The 19,422-nt window shown below is 41.4% G+C and overlaps 1 protein-coding gene across 3 annotated transcripts in view; it reads left to right on the top strand.

Annotated features, from left to right (window-relative positions):
- The window catches only part of LOC124159594 (1-phosphatidylinositol 4,5-bisphosphate phosphodiesterase gamma-1), a 182,621-nt gene that overhangs the window by 127,906 nt on the left and 35,293 nt on the right, over nt 1-19,422 (top strand). For all 3 annotated transcript variants that reach the window (XM_046535512.1, XM_046535514.1, XM_046535513.1), the window contains 2 exons: nt 10,137-10,202; nt 12,879-13,076. In XM_046535512.1, the coding sequence (XP_046391468.1) occupies nt 10,137-10,202; nt 12,879-13,076 (264 nt within the window). The remainder of the gene's footprint in view (nt 1-10,136; nt 10,203-12,878; nt 13,077-19,422) is intronic.

The raw sequence follows: 19,422 nt of genomic DNA on the forward strand, positions 1-19,422 counted from the left end.
ACTGATTTGATGCCGTTATGTAGCCATACACAGCGAATAATCTCCTTAACCATGAAAAATACTTCCTTGATGCATCCAGTCCGGTGGAGATTCATTAATTTCTGAGCATTAGCTCACCCTCTGAAGCAATTGCTCCACTTTATTCATACTAAATGCTTGAAAATTGAGCATTTGTTAATGCTCCGCAATTAAAGTGAGCATTTGCTCACGCGCCGCCGACAGCGCTGAGCAAATGCTTATGCTCCCGATTTTTATTCATATACGAAATGAAGCAAATGCTCCAAATCCAATGAGCATACGCATTTGCTCACTTTTATTCATCCGGGCCATTAACCGGTGGAAAACCCGAGGAACTTTTCTGCACCTGACACGCCGGGAAAACCTAAGCTCATGCATCTCCAAACACATTTGTGTTTGGGAGTTGATGCTGCTGCCAGCAAGCTTGTACACCCCGTGTCCGCACAGAATTAGGAAACTCATAAATATCTAGTTGATGGCGGGCTGAAATAAAATCCAGAATTTATTAATGGGGATGAATTGCATAAACAGCATTGCATAACAGTTCAATGTTAGAATCCATTAGAGATTATTACGATAAAAATAATTATATATTTTACGCCCGTCGATCACTTAAGTTTTATTAATAGTATTATTGATTAATTAGTAAACCTTAAGAGGCATTTTATTTAAACGCAGAAGATATAGGCTATTATTTATTAGTTTTTACCATTTTTACACGCTTCTTTCTTAATTTTCTTCGTCTGTTTCATATATGGAATGTTTGAATTGGTTTTTTCCCTTTGCTGCATGGGCTTGAAGTTTTGCATACTCGCTTGGGTCTGATCAGTGGCGGATACAGATGGGGGGCGCAGGGGGCGCGCGCCCCCCCTTTGCGGGGCCACCCGTATTGCCAAACATAGCAGAACCATAATTTTAACTTTTTTATATCATAAGATGGCATTGTCTTGAATGTGTGTTAAATCACTTTAGTTAAAATTTCTGAAGCTCTGCATGTGACTTGATTATTTTTTATTGCGACAAAAGTAAAGGTAACTCAAGATGTCTTTTGCGCCCCCCCTTGAATTTTCTCTGTATCCGCCACTGGGTCTGATGCAGTATTCAATTATCAGACATTTGAAATGTTTAAATTGAAATTAACTCCAAGTAGTGTATTAACACTTTCTGAGGCTAATTACGTATACAAGCGATAAGAAATTTCATCCGGACCAGGTGATTTATTTGGACTGAGCGATGCAGAGATTGTCAACTTATTTGGCGCCTCGTCGGCGTAAACAAATCGATGTTACCAACTTTTAGAGAAGTGATGAAATATTTTTATATCCGAGAACGCAGGCAAGGAGCTTATGGTATATGAAAATTTTTGATACCATTTTCCCATACAAGAATTGACGATGTTAACTCAACACTCTCCAACGATTACCTTTTATTCCTCAGTTGTTTCTTTAGGATTCAATCCGGCAGCCATCATCTTTCGTTTCGTCCACTGGTCTCTCAAAATACTTCTTCATTAGGGGGAACCTTATGCTCCTTCTTGCACACACACGCAAAAATATCGCATAATTTCAAATTTCCTTTAAAAGTGTTTGAGATTTGTTTTTCAATGTAATCCTTCTTTTGGCCTATTCGCATTTCCCGTGAGTTGTAGTACTTTCTGTGGTACGGCGAAATCCATTTAGTCACACACATAATGGAAGAGAAGCGCGTCACCATAGTTCGTACACCTTTATAGCCACTCGAGAGGCCTCTTCATAGACCGTAGGCTCCTTTCCTGCGTTCTCGGATCTAAAAATATTTCATCAGTTCTCTAAAAGTTGGTAACATAAATTTATTTAACGCCGATGAGGAGCCAATAAGGGACAAGTCGTCTCCCTACGCATCCTTTTTTACCTCATATATCTTCCGATTTATTTTATCAAAGATAAACGCCCTCCTAGCACCACACGCGGAATGAATTTTGCTGCATTCGAGGCGTGGGAGGGGAAGAAGCGAGCGAGGAGGGAACGGGATCGGCCTGACGCTCTTGTATCCGCGATGCTGCGTCGGTGTTGGAATATTTTCTTCCATTCACTTTTAAAAGTTTTAGGACTTATTATTAGCATAAACTATTAATCGCATGAAGCTAATCGTACTCAGTTCTTTTTAAATACAGCAATTTTCCGCGGAAATTAACTTCAAATAAAAATAATGACGACGAGTATGTTTCGATTCGGCGCATCATCACCACTCCTAAGATTGGACCGACGCAGCCTCTCAATTTTCCCATCGGCCAATCTTAGAACTCCGACTTAATTCTATAACATCTGCATCCTCCGCCACCCCCTCCCCTGCACCTCACCTTCTCTCCTTCAACGATAGTCTTCATCATCGCATCGTGTCTCGTGATGCGAGGTCGATTAAATCGTCCAATCGCCTTCTAACCAAGATTTTCAAAAGACTCCTCTTCCCTCTAATTCTTCTTAGACTTTCGCATTTCTCACACACGTATATGAATTCGTTTTTCCCCTCAAAGACTACAATAAATGTCAGGGAGAACTCAGTGCTCAGGTAATTTCAACGCGCACTTTTTTCTTAGTTTTCTGAACGGCCTCTTAGTTTCCTGGCACCACACGCCTAATGAGGCGACCGGCAGGGTATAACGTGCATGTACCCTCCCCCACACACAATCAACCCGTCTAGGGTAGAATGTGGGAACTGTTATCACCCCCATAGTCGCGCGTATATGACCGTGGCCCTTAACGAGGGCTCCAAACAAACATGACTGCTCTGTTCTCGGGAAGAGTCAAGCCTTAGGGCGCCAGGAGCATAATGTCCACGCGGCCGGAGATGGGCATGATGAGCGCCCGAGTGCCCGAACGGCCTACCGCTCTCCGAACAAAAGAGAGTCACCATTCGGAGGGGGCCTCACTCACTCACCCCATCCTTTCTGTCCTTTCTCTCAGGACGAGCAGCCCGTTATAACTCAACCACGCAGACGACCGACCGACTCCCTTCCAAACGCCACCCCACCCTCCCAAACTCCAACACGCACGCACACGAAGAACCCTTTTCCAGGGTTCGTATAATATTTGTATTATGCCCTACTCCTTCCTCAATCGATGTGTTCCCATAGCGATGAACAGGTGCATTAAGGAAGGATTTTCGCGATAAAAAATATTCGGGGTGGTTTTTGCCTCATTAAAAAAGTAAAAACGAATAGAACGAGAGAAAATGCATTGCTTCAAATGGCATTAGTATATAACAGAGGAGAAAGTATTCTTGTTATTAGCGACAAATATACCACATCAGGTGATAAACGTGAGCACCGTCGAAGGAGTATGTGACCATAGGGTAGTAAGGGGGCGTCTATTAATGGCGTGATCAGGTGATATTGGCGATTTTTGGACTCTCCATTCCCCCTTCGTGAGATATCGTAAGATTTGGTCCGACACCCTCCTTCTAATATCACGTGAGATTGTTCAAAATGGATATTTTCAGAGTGAATACATAAATCTATGCTTCAGTACGTTGGCTTTATAAAAATCATTTTTTAATTATTTTATTTGAGATTAGTTAAGACTAGTAATTGAGATTACTTAGATCGTAGTCTAGAATGAAATTTTACATCGTTTCTTGGGGGAAAAATTACGTGATATTTCCCAGGACCCCCCTCTCCCACGTAAGATTGGGCAAGAATCGACTTGACCCCTTACGTGACCCTAAACGCGTCACGTAATTAACGCATGCCCCCTCACTGAAACTCTCTCGTACGTGACCAAAAAAGATTTCGGATTTTCTTCGAGTAATTCACTGAGTACATAGTAATAAATTTCTCTGTGCAGTGCGCATTCTTTTCTTTTTTGAGCGTTCCGCAGCGTAACTTTCTTTTGCTTTTATCTTCTTTCCTTTGTTTTTTTTTCTTCTGATTATAGTTCCTTGGATTTTTCACCTAACGTAACGATTGAAATTTTCAGAAAGTACTGTAGTCTTTTTCTGTTTCCTAAGTTCTCTCCTGATATCGTTGAATCCGATGGATTCTTTTATATCATACTACAATTTTTGCGGAATACATTCGTTGGTCCCTTGGCGTGGAATTGGTAATAATTATATCCCTGATACATCGGTGCTTTTATTCTCTGCATTAGCTGCGGAGTCCGTGTACGATTTATTAAGCACCTCGTCAAATGAAATGAAATTACATTTATCAAATAAATAAATATTCCGTTTTGGTTTTACGGATTTTTGGATCGGCCAGGATTTGAACCTGGATTCTCTGATTTCTGTCCAGGCATGCCACCAGTTATGCTTATACGTAAGGCTCCTAGATTATGGTAAATAAAAGCCTTACTTAGCGGTATAAAAATGGACCAAAATTCAGTGTATGAAGTCGGTAAAAAGATCCATTTTGTGATAAAGGTGGTAAAAAAATCGTTAAATAAAACATCCTTTACCAAGAACAAAAATGAACTTTCATCGAGCCAAACACTACTAAGCAACACTTATTGAAGGGGGAAATACTGATCACAAGGTAATGCAAAATATTGAAAACTTCAAACTTAACGTATCAACTTCCCAACATAGAAAATAATTAACAGTCTACTTATGAATGCAATTGTACAGCATATAACTAAGCTCTTCATTTCAAATTGACGAAAATTCTTAAGTTATTACAATATTCTTTAATGTATTCCGCTAACGTACCCTAGCTTGTTCACCTCGTCAATACAGGAATAGGAACAAGTTGGCACAATTTTCTTCATCAGGGTACTTATTCCTTAGGTGTGTCAGGTATCGATGCTTTCTTCAAGAGCAAAAAATTTGCACAGTGTAACACGTGTTGAGCTCCTGAAGTTGTTTAGTTTAGACCATGTATGCTGGCTACTGTAAGCGCGGTTTCATTTAGATTATTATAAGCTGCGAGACGACGAGGGTCGCCTCGAACGGACTTCCTCTGAGACCCAGCCATTAAGCACGTTCCTGCTGTCATCGAGAGAGTCGCTTGAGAAATGATCTCTCTCGGTGGCCCCAGGGGCGTGGGGCTGGACAGGGCTGGCGGCCGCTAGGAGAAGCAGTTGGGGTTATGCAGCGAAACGAGTGTATGGCTTGGGACTGAATAAAGGAAGTTGTTTTGTGTGAGAATTTGGACTTGTTCCCTGCTTGTTTCCCCCGAACCCCTTTACCGTCGGCGAAACGACTTACATTTGGTGTCCGAAGTGGGGGATCTTTGCTAAATATTAGGGGAAGCAACTGCATATCAAGTGACAAATAACGGTGGAGAACAATCAAGAATGACGGGTCGGATCAGCTTATCGGGCCGCGAGATGAACCTCCAGCAGGCGGTGGATGAGCTATCCGCGCAACTGCGGATTCTCAAGGAAGGGAACGAAGGTTTTCGGGCCCGTGCGGATAACACGAAGGGGGAAGGACAAATCACGGGGAAGTCATTCTTAATGGTATCCTCCATTGAGTATTTCTCTGGCGCCGCGGGGGAGAACGTGGAGACGTTCTTCTCGCAAGTGGAGCAGGTGGCGAAACTTGGTGGTTGGAGCGACGACGACAAGCTAAGTGTGGTCACCCTACGCACCCGCGGAGGGGCACTAGAGCACCTGCGGGCGAAGGAGAGAGCAGGGGCTGCTAAAACATACGATGACGCTCGGAAGTCTCTGTTAGAAAGGTACCGAGGGGTGAAAATCCGACGGTTCTACAGAGAGATGCTTGCTGGCGTCCGCATGGCACCCAGGGAGCGGATCGAGGAATTTGCGGACCGCATTCGTGAATTGAACAGCCACACGTGGAAGGAGGAGGAAGATGCCGCAGCGGCCGCGATACGCCTATCCGAAGCGGATGAAAGAGCTTTGGACGCGTTTTTAAACGGCCTGCCGGGCAGAGTGGGGGAACATACGCGTCTCGCGATGCCGGAAACCTTCGACGCAGCCGTTAATGTGGCCGTGCGTATACGCGAGGCAGAGAGGAGGGCTCATCCGGAGACGAAAGAGAGAAACGTTTTCACGATGCGTGAGGGAGTCTGTCATGCTTGTGGGCAACGCCGCCCTCCCAGCCGCCAGAATACGCCGCTGTTACTTCCGAGGCCGAATGGGAGTGCAAGGGAGTGGGCGTGGTCGCCCCGGCCGACGGGTCCGACGACGGGTCCGACGACGGGTGGGACACAGCTGAGAAGGAATCATCGTGCAGCACGGAGCCTCCCTACATCCCTCCCCCCCAAGTGCATCCATTGCCGGCCGAACGTTCTCCCTACTACCTCAGATCGTCGGAGCCAAGTGTTGACCCTCCTCCCTCCCCCCTTCCTGAGTCGACGGGAGACCCCCCAGTGTCCCCTCCGCCCCCACAGCCTTCGCCGTTGGGACGCTCCCCTTATTTCCTTCGTCCACGGGCAGCTCGACCGTCGGTGGAGGGGGTGTAATTTCGGCGGTGATGATGGAAGAGGGTGGTGGCTGGAGGAAACGTAGAATCCGAGAGCTATCGCTGTGTCTGGTTTATGTCTCTCATTTGTTTTAATTCTTGTAATTTATTTTAATTTGGATTATTTTGGGTTTGGGATATGTACTTATTATATTCTGGATGGGTTGATTTCTTCGGTTTAATTGCTTATAGGGAATCTCCATGGTTGATATGGTAATGCGCATTTTATTGTATTAATTTGTTTTGAGCAGTGAATACTTGTAGTTCTCTTTGTGAATGTTGATTTAGAAGTAGGGGCGAGTCAATCGGCTCGCGCGGGTAAAGAGTGATTGGGTATAATTAAGTACACTGGAGGGGATCGTGTGGGTTGACAAATCAGTGGGTGCGGTGCAGGAGTTGTGAGTGGCGCTGAATAGTGACGTGAACCCGGTCCTTGAGGTTTTCCGACTCATGGGACTCCATTAGAATGTGCAACAGACTAAAGACAATAACGGAATTATAATGGACATCATGTTGTTAGAAAATTACATATCTGTAATCACTATTTTTAATTCTTGTGATGTCGTTTACCCATTACTGGTCACAGTGGCGTATTAAGGGGTCATTTGAATATTGGACTTGGCTTATTTTTATTTCTTTTTGTTCTATGATGCTTTAAATTCCATGAGTTGCTTCGGGAGTGTCAGCAACTCACTTTGGGGGGAATGTGGATGTAAGCGCGGTTTCATTTAGATTATTATAAGCTGCGAGACGACTAGGGTCGCCTCAAACGGACTTCCTCTGAGACCCAGCCAATAAGCACGTTCCTGCTGTCATCGAGAGAGTCGCTTGAGAAATGATCTCTCTCGGTGGCCCCAGGGGCGTGGGGCTGGACAGGGCTGGCGGCCGCTAGGAGAAGCAGTAGGGGTTGTGCAGCGAAACAGAGTGTATGGCTTGGGACTGAATAAAGGAAGTTGTTTTGTGTGAGAATTTGGACTTGTTCCCTGCTTGTTTCCCCCGAACCCCTTTACCGTCGGCGAAACGACTTACACTACTAACAATAAGTTGAGCTTGTAGGCCCAACACTGTACATGTACCATGTCTTCATAGAATGGTACCGTTAAGACTTTGAAGCCGAAGCCTTAATATTCCTCGTGATGTATATTTTCTGCCAGAGACCCAAGCCTGTGTTGTGTCCCAAAAGACAGAACGCAAGATGGAATAAACAATAAAGATCTCCGACCTGAGTGGCTAGGCCTAAGTCTCGAAGAGTGGGTATAGGCACCAAAGAGTAGAAACTCAAGCGTTGGCTTTAAAAGATGTTTATTTAGCCCTGGCCGGAGCGTAGCAGCGCCTCCGGCTGCACCTTGGAGATTGTTCTCCGAGTACCAAAAATCTGGGGTATTTATACGTTACCCTGGACCAGGAGGCTGCAGTGGGTGGCGTGAGAAGGGTCCTTTGCGAAGGATTCCCACGGAAACAGTTTCCCAGGGAGAGCAACTGCAATATTCGGCCAGTGTGCCGGTGGCCCAATAAGCGAAACCTCTGTTTTAACATTTAAACCCCAACACGGTTTGGGAGGACGTCTTCCAAAATTATGACGCCTGACGAGTGGACCAGACCACCTAGAAATGGGCAGCTGGACCTTAAAATCTCCCCTTCACTCTAAGCGTGACCCTCTGACTCTCCCACGCCAGCCTCCGGGTCCCATAAAGCACAATGACAGCTTCCACCCTGATACTTACATCTAGAAGAGGGGGCGACATGCATAACACCTGAGTAAAGCTCTGGCTTTCGTATTTGATTCTGAGGAAAAATATTCCGTGCATATTTCTCTGACCTGAACTATTTAGCTTCTTTCTATCTGGTCTTCTTGCATGGCAGGTGCTGTCATTTAGTGGCTCCTAAATGTAAGTTTTCAGATCAGGAAATAATTTCATGAAAAAACAATAAAAGTCCTGGGTTTTCTGCAATTTGCACATGAAAATATCACAGGCTTCAAACTGTAAAAGAGTCAACACATGTAACCATATAGGTACCTAGCAGTTTATTTAGCTATTGCTACTACATTTTCAAACTTAATGCCTCATTCTTTGTTACCTCAGTAATCACTTTCTGTATTGCTGTAGAATATGCTGCACCACTTGAGTTCTCCAAAACCCTAGCTCCACCTACGTAAATACACCGCTTACTAGAGCAATTAAGTGGCTTTATAATAACAATAAAGATGCATTTCCCAGTTAGGTCAGTGGTTTCGTCGCACATTATACTAACTGGCTTATCCTTTACCGTCTCTTTCAACTACAAAGAAAAACTAACCAGGGCAGTTTTTGTTGAGGAACATCTTAGAGCAAGATTATATATTTTTTCGAGTTGTTTAACAGCCTTTATAAATGCTTCTGCTAAATCATAGTTGTACTATTCTCTATCTAACCTGGTTGTCTTTGATTTATCTAAAGAGTCTTTCAGTGAAACCTGCCGTGTCGATGGTCCAGCTTGGGATGGGACTCCTTTATGCTTTTGTGAAGAACTGTGGCTAAGTACCTCTGTCAGGAATCCTCATGATGCAATTAATTCTTGCAGAATTTGTACATTACAATTTGGTTTTGTCTGTCAAAAACATAAAAAGAGGCTTCGAGAATTGTTGCGCACGGCGGCCGTATTGAAAAGATTGTTTTGATAACTAATTAAAATACTCGATCTTATTGTTAGTTGAAATTATTGCAGCACATGTGTATTTGATTCCAAATATACCACTATGCCACCTTCGCACACAGTCGGGGATTGGGGTCTCCAGAACGCAACAGTAGTAGCCGCGGTCCAGAACGCGTTCGCTACGAGGGCGGAGTTATTTTTCGGAACATTCTTTGAGACCTTTTCTTGCCCTAACATTTGTTGCTGCTGAATTAATCCTTTGTGCTAGGGGTGTGTTGCCATGAGGTATAAATGCCAAAACTTGGTTGGCCTGCCGAATCGTTCACGCAGTCAGGGAGGTTCACGTAGCGGCCAGATCCAGTGCGCTTCGGGGACTAGCGGTCACTCCTCCTGAATGCATCCTTGGCTTCAACGTACTATCGGCCGCTTTGCGAGCTCTTCTTCACGACCCTTGTAAGAACAAGGAATGTTTAGTTGGTTGGGAAAAAGAACTTAAATGGCGGCTTAGTGATGTCGATGATTAGAATGAGAGTTTTTGGGATGAGGAAATGTGGTGGCTTCGAGAGCCTGTAGTTTAAATTTGCGGATTCAACCTTATTTGCGGATTTGTTTAAAAAATAGAAGCGCTTTTTGGTTGTTTGAAGTTTAAAAAGTAGCGAAATGAACAAAAATCCTTCAGAATCGTGGAAAAAATCGCAAAAATATCAAAAACATAAAAATTCGCTTAATAACTGAAAATTTGTCATAATTCGCGAAAAATTGAAAAATTTCGCGTTCGCGAAAATCAAGGAGCCCTACTTATCCATATTAACTGGTAGCATACCAGACTGGTAATGTGGATATTCAGGCTCAAATTACAGCTAAGCAACATGTTTTTTTTACAGCAAATTTCGTCCTATAACTTAGCAGCCGTGTGTGTGTGATTGCATACAACTTCACCTGTGTCATGCATACCTAGTCACTCATTTGAGAAATATGCATGTAGGAATTTAATATCTCCTGTTCCCAATGCTTCTGCAACCCATATCCTATCTCTATTCACTTGTGTCAGCACTGAGCTTCATGTCCTCGTCTTTTCCCCTCAGGATGCGGACGATGGCTCAGTGCACGGAACACCTGGCTACATGGATCCCAGCAGCTTCACTTCTAAGGTGAGTGAGTGAGTGAGTGCATGGATGCCATGCATACCACAAAGCGATGCTCAACTAGATATTTATGTATGTATTTGAATGGATTCAGCGGCTTTCCATTGGTATCACGTAGTCCCTTGCCATGAAAAGACTGCCAAAATACATGCTTATCTTATTCACCACTTTTTGATCTTATTTTGTTCTTAGTAATTTGGTTTCAGATGCTCTCCCTTGAGAAATTAAAATTGTTATAAGCTGTGTTGGTTTGATAATTCCTTGTATTGTAAGGTAGATAGTGATTATAGTCTCAAGTTTGCAAATAAAAAGAGTGAACTCGTGTGCATGACTTTGCCGAGATAAGGCAAGACAGGAGGAGAGGAAGTCAGGCTGCACACACACTCACGTCATCACCTTTTCATCCATCCATCGCAATTAATATGATGAGTATTGTGTCCCATCCTTTTTTACATTATCTTATTATTCAATTTTTTTATCCAAGGGGTGGGTTTCACCGTTCATTTTGATGAACCATTCACTTTGAGCCTGTTCACTAAAAAGAACAGTTCAAAATAGCTGTTCATGGCGAACAGTCAGGGTCATTCAGGTGGAAAATACTGTTTATCTTATGTTTAGAGTAAATGAAAGCTGAGTGTGGTATCATTTGGTTTGTGCAGCTTGTCATAGTAATTTCAAGCAAATTCTGTCCCGGGCCTTTACTTGGTTATCCGTGTGCAGGACAATGTCTGCTGTCCACATGTAGAATAGGCCAGAATTAATATTTATCAACCCAGCGTCTGATGTTATTCGCGTACTTAGCTCCAGAAAAATATTTTAAATGCTTCTCTTATGAGCAATTTAGACTTTCATACACAGCTAACTGATCTTTATAAATATTTTTAGTATAAACGTCATTTTTGAATTTCTCTCTTAGACTCCTCAGTAAGATATCGGTTTTTTTCTCCTTGTTACAGCCGGTGTCAGGTATCTATCCACTCTAACGATGCAATTAACTGTAAATAATAGCATGCGTAAGACGGTAAGAATTAATCAGTTTCATTGCTAAATGGAATTCTGTTACGTATTTAAATATTAAACATGGAAAGCAAAGAAAGAGTTAATGCTTTCAGGTGTATTTATGTGCAATAAAGCTAAGTGGTCAAAAGAAAATACATAGAATGTCGCAACGTGAAAAACCTAATATCATCAAATAAAATCGCCGTAGGTAACATATTGTTTTCATTTCTTCGAAAATGATGGATATATGCCTCCGTAGACTTTCTCCTGAAGAGTACCAAGTCCTTCCCCTTCAGTGTCTAATTAAACTACAAACAAGTAATTTGGGGAAAGTTGAAGCCAAATTTTTGTTTCCCAAAATCATCAGTTCAGACCTCTTAAAGCAACGCAGGGAAAAATAGAGAATAACGTAGTAAAAAGTTAACTCCATTACAAATAATTTAATAGCAAAGTATTTGGTTGCTATAACATAGTTAAACAATTTATGTTTAACTTTTCCGTTTGATGAAATAGATTTTTGCATTAATATAACTAATCAAAATAAAGATTTATCCCAGTGTTCAAATTATTTTTGAACCATGGCACAAATTATGAACAGATAAGCGAGCCGTAAATTGACCGCAAACCTGAACCATCACATCCTGTTCATCGAACGCAATCGTTCAAATGAACACAAAATCAAAATGAACGAGAGATCCCAAATGAACAGCCTCCAAAAAAAGAATGCCCTCCGAGGAATTAATACCCCTAAAAAAGAATAACCTCCGAGAAAAGAATACTCTCTGCAAAATGAATGCCGTTGGGAAAAGAACGGCCTCCTAGAAATGAACACTCTGAGAAAAAGAACGGCTAAAACGAACCTAATGTTTTGAACACCCATTCAAAGCATTCAGCAGCTATCCTGTTCATTTTCGTGGATGGAGGGGAATTGTAGAGTAAGAAGGGGAGGGGCTCAGTCGTCTATGACGCACTTAGGTGGCCTTGGATGTTCTGCATCTTGCACGCCATCTGTTGTTGCCACCAAGCACTTGATGGAGTAAGCTGAAGTTCAAAATGCCTCTTGGTGAGCGTACCTGATGGACCAAATGCGCCGCACGTGTGCAGTGCAGTGATGAACAGTTACCTGTGAGTTTTAGAGAACTGTTCATTTTATAACTGGCTCATTACAGTGAAAAGTTAGTTTTGATAGTTCGGTTCTTTTTGAACCATCTCTAAAGGGTATAATTTAGGTTCAGAATATGTGTTGAATAAATATGAAGTTGAAGTATTTCACTTTTAATTCAGATGATTAAAAGGCATTGGGAATGGGTAATTCCTTATAATTTATGTATTTAACTGACCAAGGTTTCAATGTAGAAATTCATCATCAGGTTCAAACACAAGGTATATGTATATTCGTGTTTGTTTTGCCATGTTTGTACCTGATATGTGTGTCTCCATAGTGTTTTGTTACTGATGATGAGGTTCTATATTATAATCATTGTCAGTGTAATAAATTGTGTGGAATTATCAAGTCTTTGCTTTTCATTCACAATGATTACAAATATCTGCTAAGTCACAGCTGCTACTACTACTATAGAATTATGTTATTTGTTTTGTCGTTGAGTCACAGTGGCTGGCTTATCTGCAGTCCTTCGTTTTAGTATTGTTTTATTTTTAAACTTTTGCCTCTCCTCTCGGCAGATCACTGTCAAGGCAGTGTACGATTATCAGGCTCGGCACGATGACGAGCTCTCGTTCTGCAAGCATGCGATCATTACGAATGTGAGCAAGCAGGATGGTGGGTGGTGGCGAGGGGATTACGGTGGTCACAAGCAGCACTGGTTCCCCTCCAATTACGTCGAAGAGATTGAGCCCCAGGAGAATCGAGCCGAGGAGAATGTGAGTCACACTGTGTTGTGTGTGCGTGCGTGTGTGTGTGTGTGTGTTTATTATTATTATTATTATTTTGTTCTTTAATTTTCTTCAGTTTTCACTGAGTAGCTTTAGTGTTAAGAGCACGGGTTCTCACCAAGGTAACTCTTTACTGTTGAATTGGGTTGAGAAATTTTCTCGTGATATGACAGGCTGAAATTATTACAGCCTTTTGCAGTTTGATGTATGTACAGTAAAACTTCGATTTTACGCACTTCGATTTTACATCAAGTCTCGTTTTTACGCAGCGGCACTCAAGTCCGGCCGGAAAGCATAGGGAATTGCAATGGTGAAACTTCGATTTTACATCTTTTCTTGATTTTACGCAGTTTTTCGATTTTGCGCAGCATAACCCCAGCCCCTAAGAGGTCGCTAATCTTGATTTTACGCAGATGTCTTTCGGCTTGTTTTGAAAATCCGACTAGAGCAATATGCAGTTAGGTTATTATTTTGTCTCAATGAGTTGCAAAAATGAATACAGGAACGGTTGAAATGACATCGCGCTGTTGAGCGTGAAACTAAATACATCGCGAATCTAATTATTGCTTCCCCGTGAGCCCTCTCAGTAATATTTCAGGCTCCATTACGAACGCGAATGTCGCTCTTAGTTCAAATTCGCCGTAGAAGGATATCGAAACCTAAAACACACGGCAATCGCCGTGTATGCGTAACTACTTTTGATTAAGACATGATCGCTTGAGATATTAACATTATCACCTTTCGTTTATTATTCGACTTATTGATCGACGCTGTTTATATCCAGAATTATGAGCTACGGAATATCTATCCCCAACGCAAGGCTTACTAGAATTTTGCCAACGCTATGTTTTACGTCGCCCCAGCGAAATATAACGGCGAAATGAGTCGTTAAAAATACTCCCGTGCCAAAATTTTGGCTTCCAAGGTGATCCGAAAAAGATAGTCGTACTTCTAGTATGGACGTAAGTCGATGGTGATTCAACACGATGGTAAAAGCAGCATGCGTTGTCTCATTCCCAGGCGATAACCCCACATCTGCGGGACAAATGGAGGCGAGAGAAAATTGCTTGCGCTGCGCGCTTATCAGAACCGACTCAAATTGTATCTCATTGTCAGACGGTTTAAGTTAAACATGGTTGGAGCTTGATTAGCTATTAGCTTAACTCCGCTAGGTGGCAAGCGTTTTAACGGAACGGAAGTTAATGCACTCGGAGAATAACTCGCGTCGTCAATCGTCATGTAATCATTGAAGTCAAATTCAAGACGTCAGAGATAAGGCAGTCCCTTTAAACTCAGGAATGGCTTAGTACCATTAAATCGAAATACAAAAAGTGTCCGGTGTTGTTATCAGATATGGGGAAGCAAAATATTACGTGAAGCTGAGTCACACGGCTTGTGAGTCGAAGGTCCTGGCGCTGAATTCGCGGAAGAATGCCGACAGAGAAGCTATACCCGGTAGATTCAATCTACTAAAGCCAAAATTTCACGGGAAAATGCTTTTTTATTGCGTAAAAATTAAAAAGTGGGAAAATTGTTCCGGACTATTAATCATTTTTTTACTCATCACTGGCGGCATGACGGTAGTTGCGCGATTATTTAAATAGCTCACTTGTAAAAAGTGAGCTAAACACCGGAAAAATCTGAATTTCCGAATATCGCGGGTCCTGTGTGCTCCGTATTATCTATGGTATGCTATTTGGAAGGAGGTAACCGACAGCTGGGGTCATTAGCGCCATGAAGTAAGGGCTGGGGGGATAGGAACCCCATGTTGGCATTAGCTAGGTTGTAATGATAAGCTCAAAAGGGACCAGGACTTAACTTCCCATCTGATGGACAGAGTGGTGCACTGGAAGTGCCCTCCACATTACTCTTAAGTAGGGATAGGGCCATCTCTGATAAGTCTCTGCTACTGCCAGGACTTGAACCCAGGCCCACAGGATGTAAAGCCTTTGTGATGTATTAGCAAAATTTTGCTCCCTGTTAATGGGGTTAATTTGGATGACTATCCTCAGGTATCTCATTTCTTCAATCTCCAATCTTTGTTTGTCTGCTGGTGGTTAAACGGATATCCTGAAAACTGCTTTTAATGAGAATATTTTCGAAAATTAGCTTATCTGCGACCATTTAGTATCACCATTCCGAAATTTTTCCTGGGTAACAGAAGTAATCTTAGTGCCAGAAAGGCTGGCATTTCAACCATTTTGTTCAACCATGGGAAACACTGTTCAGGAATGCAACGTTGTTTCTCTTAAGGTAACACGTCATCTGTGGTGTTGCTTTTGAGTAAATAAAATTATTAGGCTTCATTTTCCGAGCAATAATGAGCTAGTGTTATCCTGAAAACTATACTCCTCCTCAATACCAACTCTTGATTTTACACACTTTGATTTTACACAGTGCCCATATTTCGGTCCCTCCAACTGCGTAAAATCAAAGTTTTACTGTATTTGGATGGAGGTTGAGTATTTTGAAACTATTTTGTATATGTTTTGGAATGATACCGGTAGCTGAGATGACAATTGGAGCTATATAAACCTGTTCCATATTCCATATTCTTTTTATTTCTATTGCCAATTCTTGGTACTTGTTAATTTTTCCTGTAATTGTCTTTTCGATGTTATGCGACAGTGGCACGGCAATATCAACTATGTAGCAAGTTCTATATTTCTTGTCAATCAACACTATATCTGGTCTATTATTAACTATAGTTTTATCTGTTTGAATAGGCAGATCGTAATAGATTTTAAATTCGCCGTTTTCAAGCACTGTTTCAGGGTGGTACACATAATATGGGGTCTTAGTATCTATTAACTTGTGTTGGTAGGCCAGTTTTTGGTGGATAATTTTTGCAACTTGATTATGTCTACTTAAATATTCTGTATTAGCTAGCATCTTACAGCCAGATATAATGTGCTGGATTGTTTCAGGTACTTGAAAACACCTTCTACATTTGTCATCTGTTATGCTTTTATCACCAAGGATGTACTTTGCATAATTTTTAGTGCGGATAACCTGGTCTTGTATTGCAAGCATGAACCCTTCGGTTTCTCCATAAAGTTCACCCAATGACAACCATTTGTTTGATGAGATTTTATCAACATATGGTTGATTGAGGTCATTGATGTGTCGTCCATGTAATTCCTTCTGGGCCCATACTTCTACCTTTCTATTTAATAGAACAGCTCCTGTGGTGGTTGCTTCATCGGTCGTGTCATTTTTTAGATTTAATGGTGTTAATTTGTTGTCGGCATATACTATTGATTTGTGAAGCATCGAACTGTTTGATTTATCGTAGAAGAAATGTTTTAGTCCATGAATTTGGTTTTTGAGGAGCTGTTGTAAATCTATTAACCCTCTACCTCCCATATAGCGGGGTAGCGTTAGCCTTTCTATTGCAGCTTTTGGGTGATGTAAATTAAATTTTGTGAATGATGTACGTATTGATCTTTCTATGCCTGCTATTTTGGTTTTGGTCCAGTCAATCACTCCAAATGTATACGTCAACACAGGTACCGCAAACGTATTGATGGCTTTGATTACATTTCGTGCATTTAATTCTGTTTTAAGGATGGATGTTAGTCTTTTATGGAATTCAGTTGTTAATTCCTTCTTGATCTGTTTATGTTGTATTGATTTTGCTTGCAGGAATCCAAGGTATTTGTAGTTTTCATTTGCTTCCATAGATATTATTGACTCGTCATCTGTAACATTGAAGTTACCATGCCTGATTTTCCCTTTTTCTATGTGAAGCAATCTGCATTTATCCAATCCGAATTGCATGTTTATATCAGCGGAGAACCTACTTGTGACATCCAAAAGGTACTTGAGCTGTATTTCATTTGAGGCATAGATTTTAATATCGTCTATATATAGAAGGTGAGACAAAGTAAAACTGGTGTTTGTACTATTTTTTATTTTGTATCCATATTTAGTGCTATTGAGGGCATTTGATAATGGGTTCAACGCCAGGCAAAACCAAAGTGGACTCAATGAGTCTCCTTGGAATAAACCCCGTTGTATGTCAATGGTTGGTGTTATAAAGCCTTTACCCGATATATTGACCATTAGGGCTGTTTTCCACTTTGCCATAGTTGCTTCTAAAAACTTAATGATGGTGCCGTGGATTTTGTATGTAATCAGAACTTTTAAGAGCCAATTATGTGGGACACTGTCAAACGCCTTACGGTAGTCAATATAAGCAACATGAAGGATTCTGTTATTTTTGCATGATTGTTGTAATACTACAGAATCAATTGTCAATTGCTCCTTGCATCCCATATGGAACTTTCGGCATCCTTTTTGCTCTTCTGCAAGTATATTATTCTGGTCAATATGGCTATATATTTTATTTGTAATACAAGACGTGAGTATTTTGTATATAGTAGGTAGACATGTTATGGGTCGATATTGTGTTGGATCTTCCGTATTCATTGTTTTGGGCTTCATGTATGTTATCCCTGTTGTGAAGAAATCAGGGAGGTTTGTTGGGTTATTAATAATATCATTAAAACATTTGGCTATGGCTCCATGTAGAGACGTAAACTGTTTATACCAGAAGTTTTGAATTCCATCAGGACCTGGTGATTTCCAATTATGTGCCTTTCTTAAAACTATTTTGATGTCCTCGGTTGAGATTTTAGTAAACTGCATTTCAACTAAATTGAGGTGTAAGTTTTCTTCGTTTCCAATCCAGCTTGCACTCGAATTGCTTTCTGTTGGGGTCGACCATATTGAGGACCAGAAGTTGTACACTCCATCCTGATCTGGCAATTTACCTTCGATGTCAGTTGTTGCAGATGATCTCAGCTTCTTGTAAAATGATTTTTCGGAAGTTTTAAATTCTCGGTTTTGTTCCTTTCTATTGAAAGACTTATTGTATCTTTTAAGGCGCCCAACTTTAACTGCTAGTTTTTGTTTATTAAGTTCGAGCAACTCTTTGACATACCTGCTGTGGTTTTCATTAGCTACATCTGTGTTGAAATTTTTAAAAACACATTTAAGTGATGATACTAACTTTCTTGATCTATTTCCATTTTGATATTGGGTCAATTTACCAATTTGCTGCCTTAGATGTTTTATATCGCTCTCTAAGCGTTTTCTCCATGGTGGAATTGTTTCTTTTCTTACTGGCACTGTTTCAGATCGGGAGTTCGGTTTGATTTTGAAGCCTAAGTGTTTACTAATGGTGATAGAAGCAGCATAAATCAATGTATGGATGTCAGAAATATTGCTTAAATACTGGGTTAGCTGTGGTAGGATATTATTGACCATAGCGACGGTTTGCATAAACTTCGTTGATGTATTTATTTTTGGAATTTTCGGTCGCTGGCTGGGATCTGAACCGTAATATTCTATTACCGTTTTATTATTATTATACTCCAAGGTAGGGGAGTACCTAAATCATCCTAAGCTTTAAAAATATTTTATATCCTATACTTAGTCATCATATTACTGACCAGGATTGTGCGTAAATATCCAAAAATAATTCATTTAAGGTGGATATAATATTAGCCGCTAATTAGTACAAAATAGCGGACACTGTTCATTAATATTCCCGGTATTTTGTTCAATTAACACATTATCGTGTGCCCATATGCCTAGGAAACATTTTTCATTTCCATTTTGAGAGTGGTAGGCCTTTTCATTGGTAAGCCTCTTGATAATTCTTTTCTTAAGGGCCTGTGCATATTGTACGTCATTTATTTTTCCTTTGTAATAAAGTACCACTTCTCTATGGATTGTGGATTTAACAAGTGAAAACAAGTAATTTGCCAGGGCTATGCCCCGTTTCTGAACCGAGGCACGAAGGGGAATCCCAGCATACAGATATAATACTAGTATGCTGTTCATACCCGTTAGTTGTTTAGCACAGGACACAGCTGCTTTCCAAACTTCCTTTGCTTTCTGGCACACAAAGGCCAAGTGCCATGCCGTTGCTATTGTGTCAGGGCACCAAGGGCACCTGTCGGTAGGAGTGTGACCCACTCGGGAGAGAAAGACCCCATCGGCCCATGCCCCATGACATAATCGCCAAGCAATGTCTGCATCAACTCCCAAGGTTGGCCACTTCCTCAAAGCTAGCCACAAAATTCCATCGTCAGTATGTTTGCCCTTCAAAGGCCAAAGGTGGCTATTTTGTAAGTAGAGGCATTCTTTATAAACAAAGGCTTTTTGAATTGGCAGAACGAGACTTTTGTCTTGCCTGCGGCTGAAATATTTGAAAGCATACGAAGGACTTGGTGGTGGCCAACCGGTCGGTACAGGACGCTCAGATATTCTAAGTTGTGGATTTTCATTCGGTGTCACTCGGTACATTTTCCACGCTTTCATGACG

This window comes from Ischnura elegans, chromosome 5 (assembly GCF_921293095.1).
Source record: "Ischnura elegans chromosome 5, ioIscEleg1.1, whole genome shotgun sequence".
NCBI classification, from domain to species: Eukaryota; Metazoa; Arthropoda; class Insecta; order Odonata; family Coenagrionidae; genus Ischnura; species Ischnura elegans.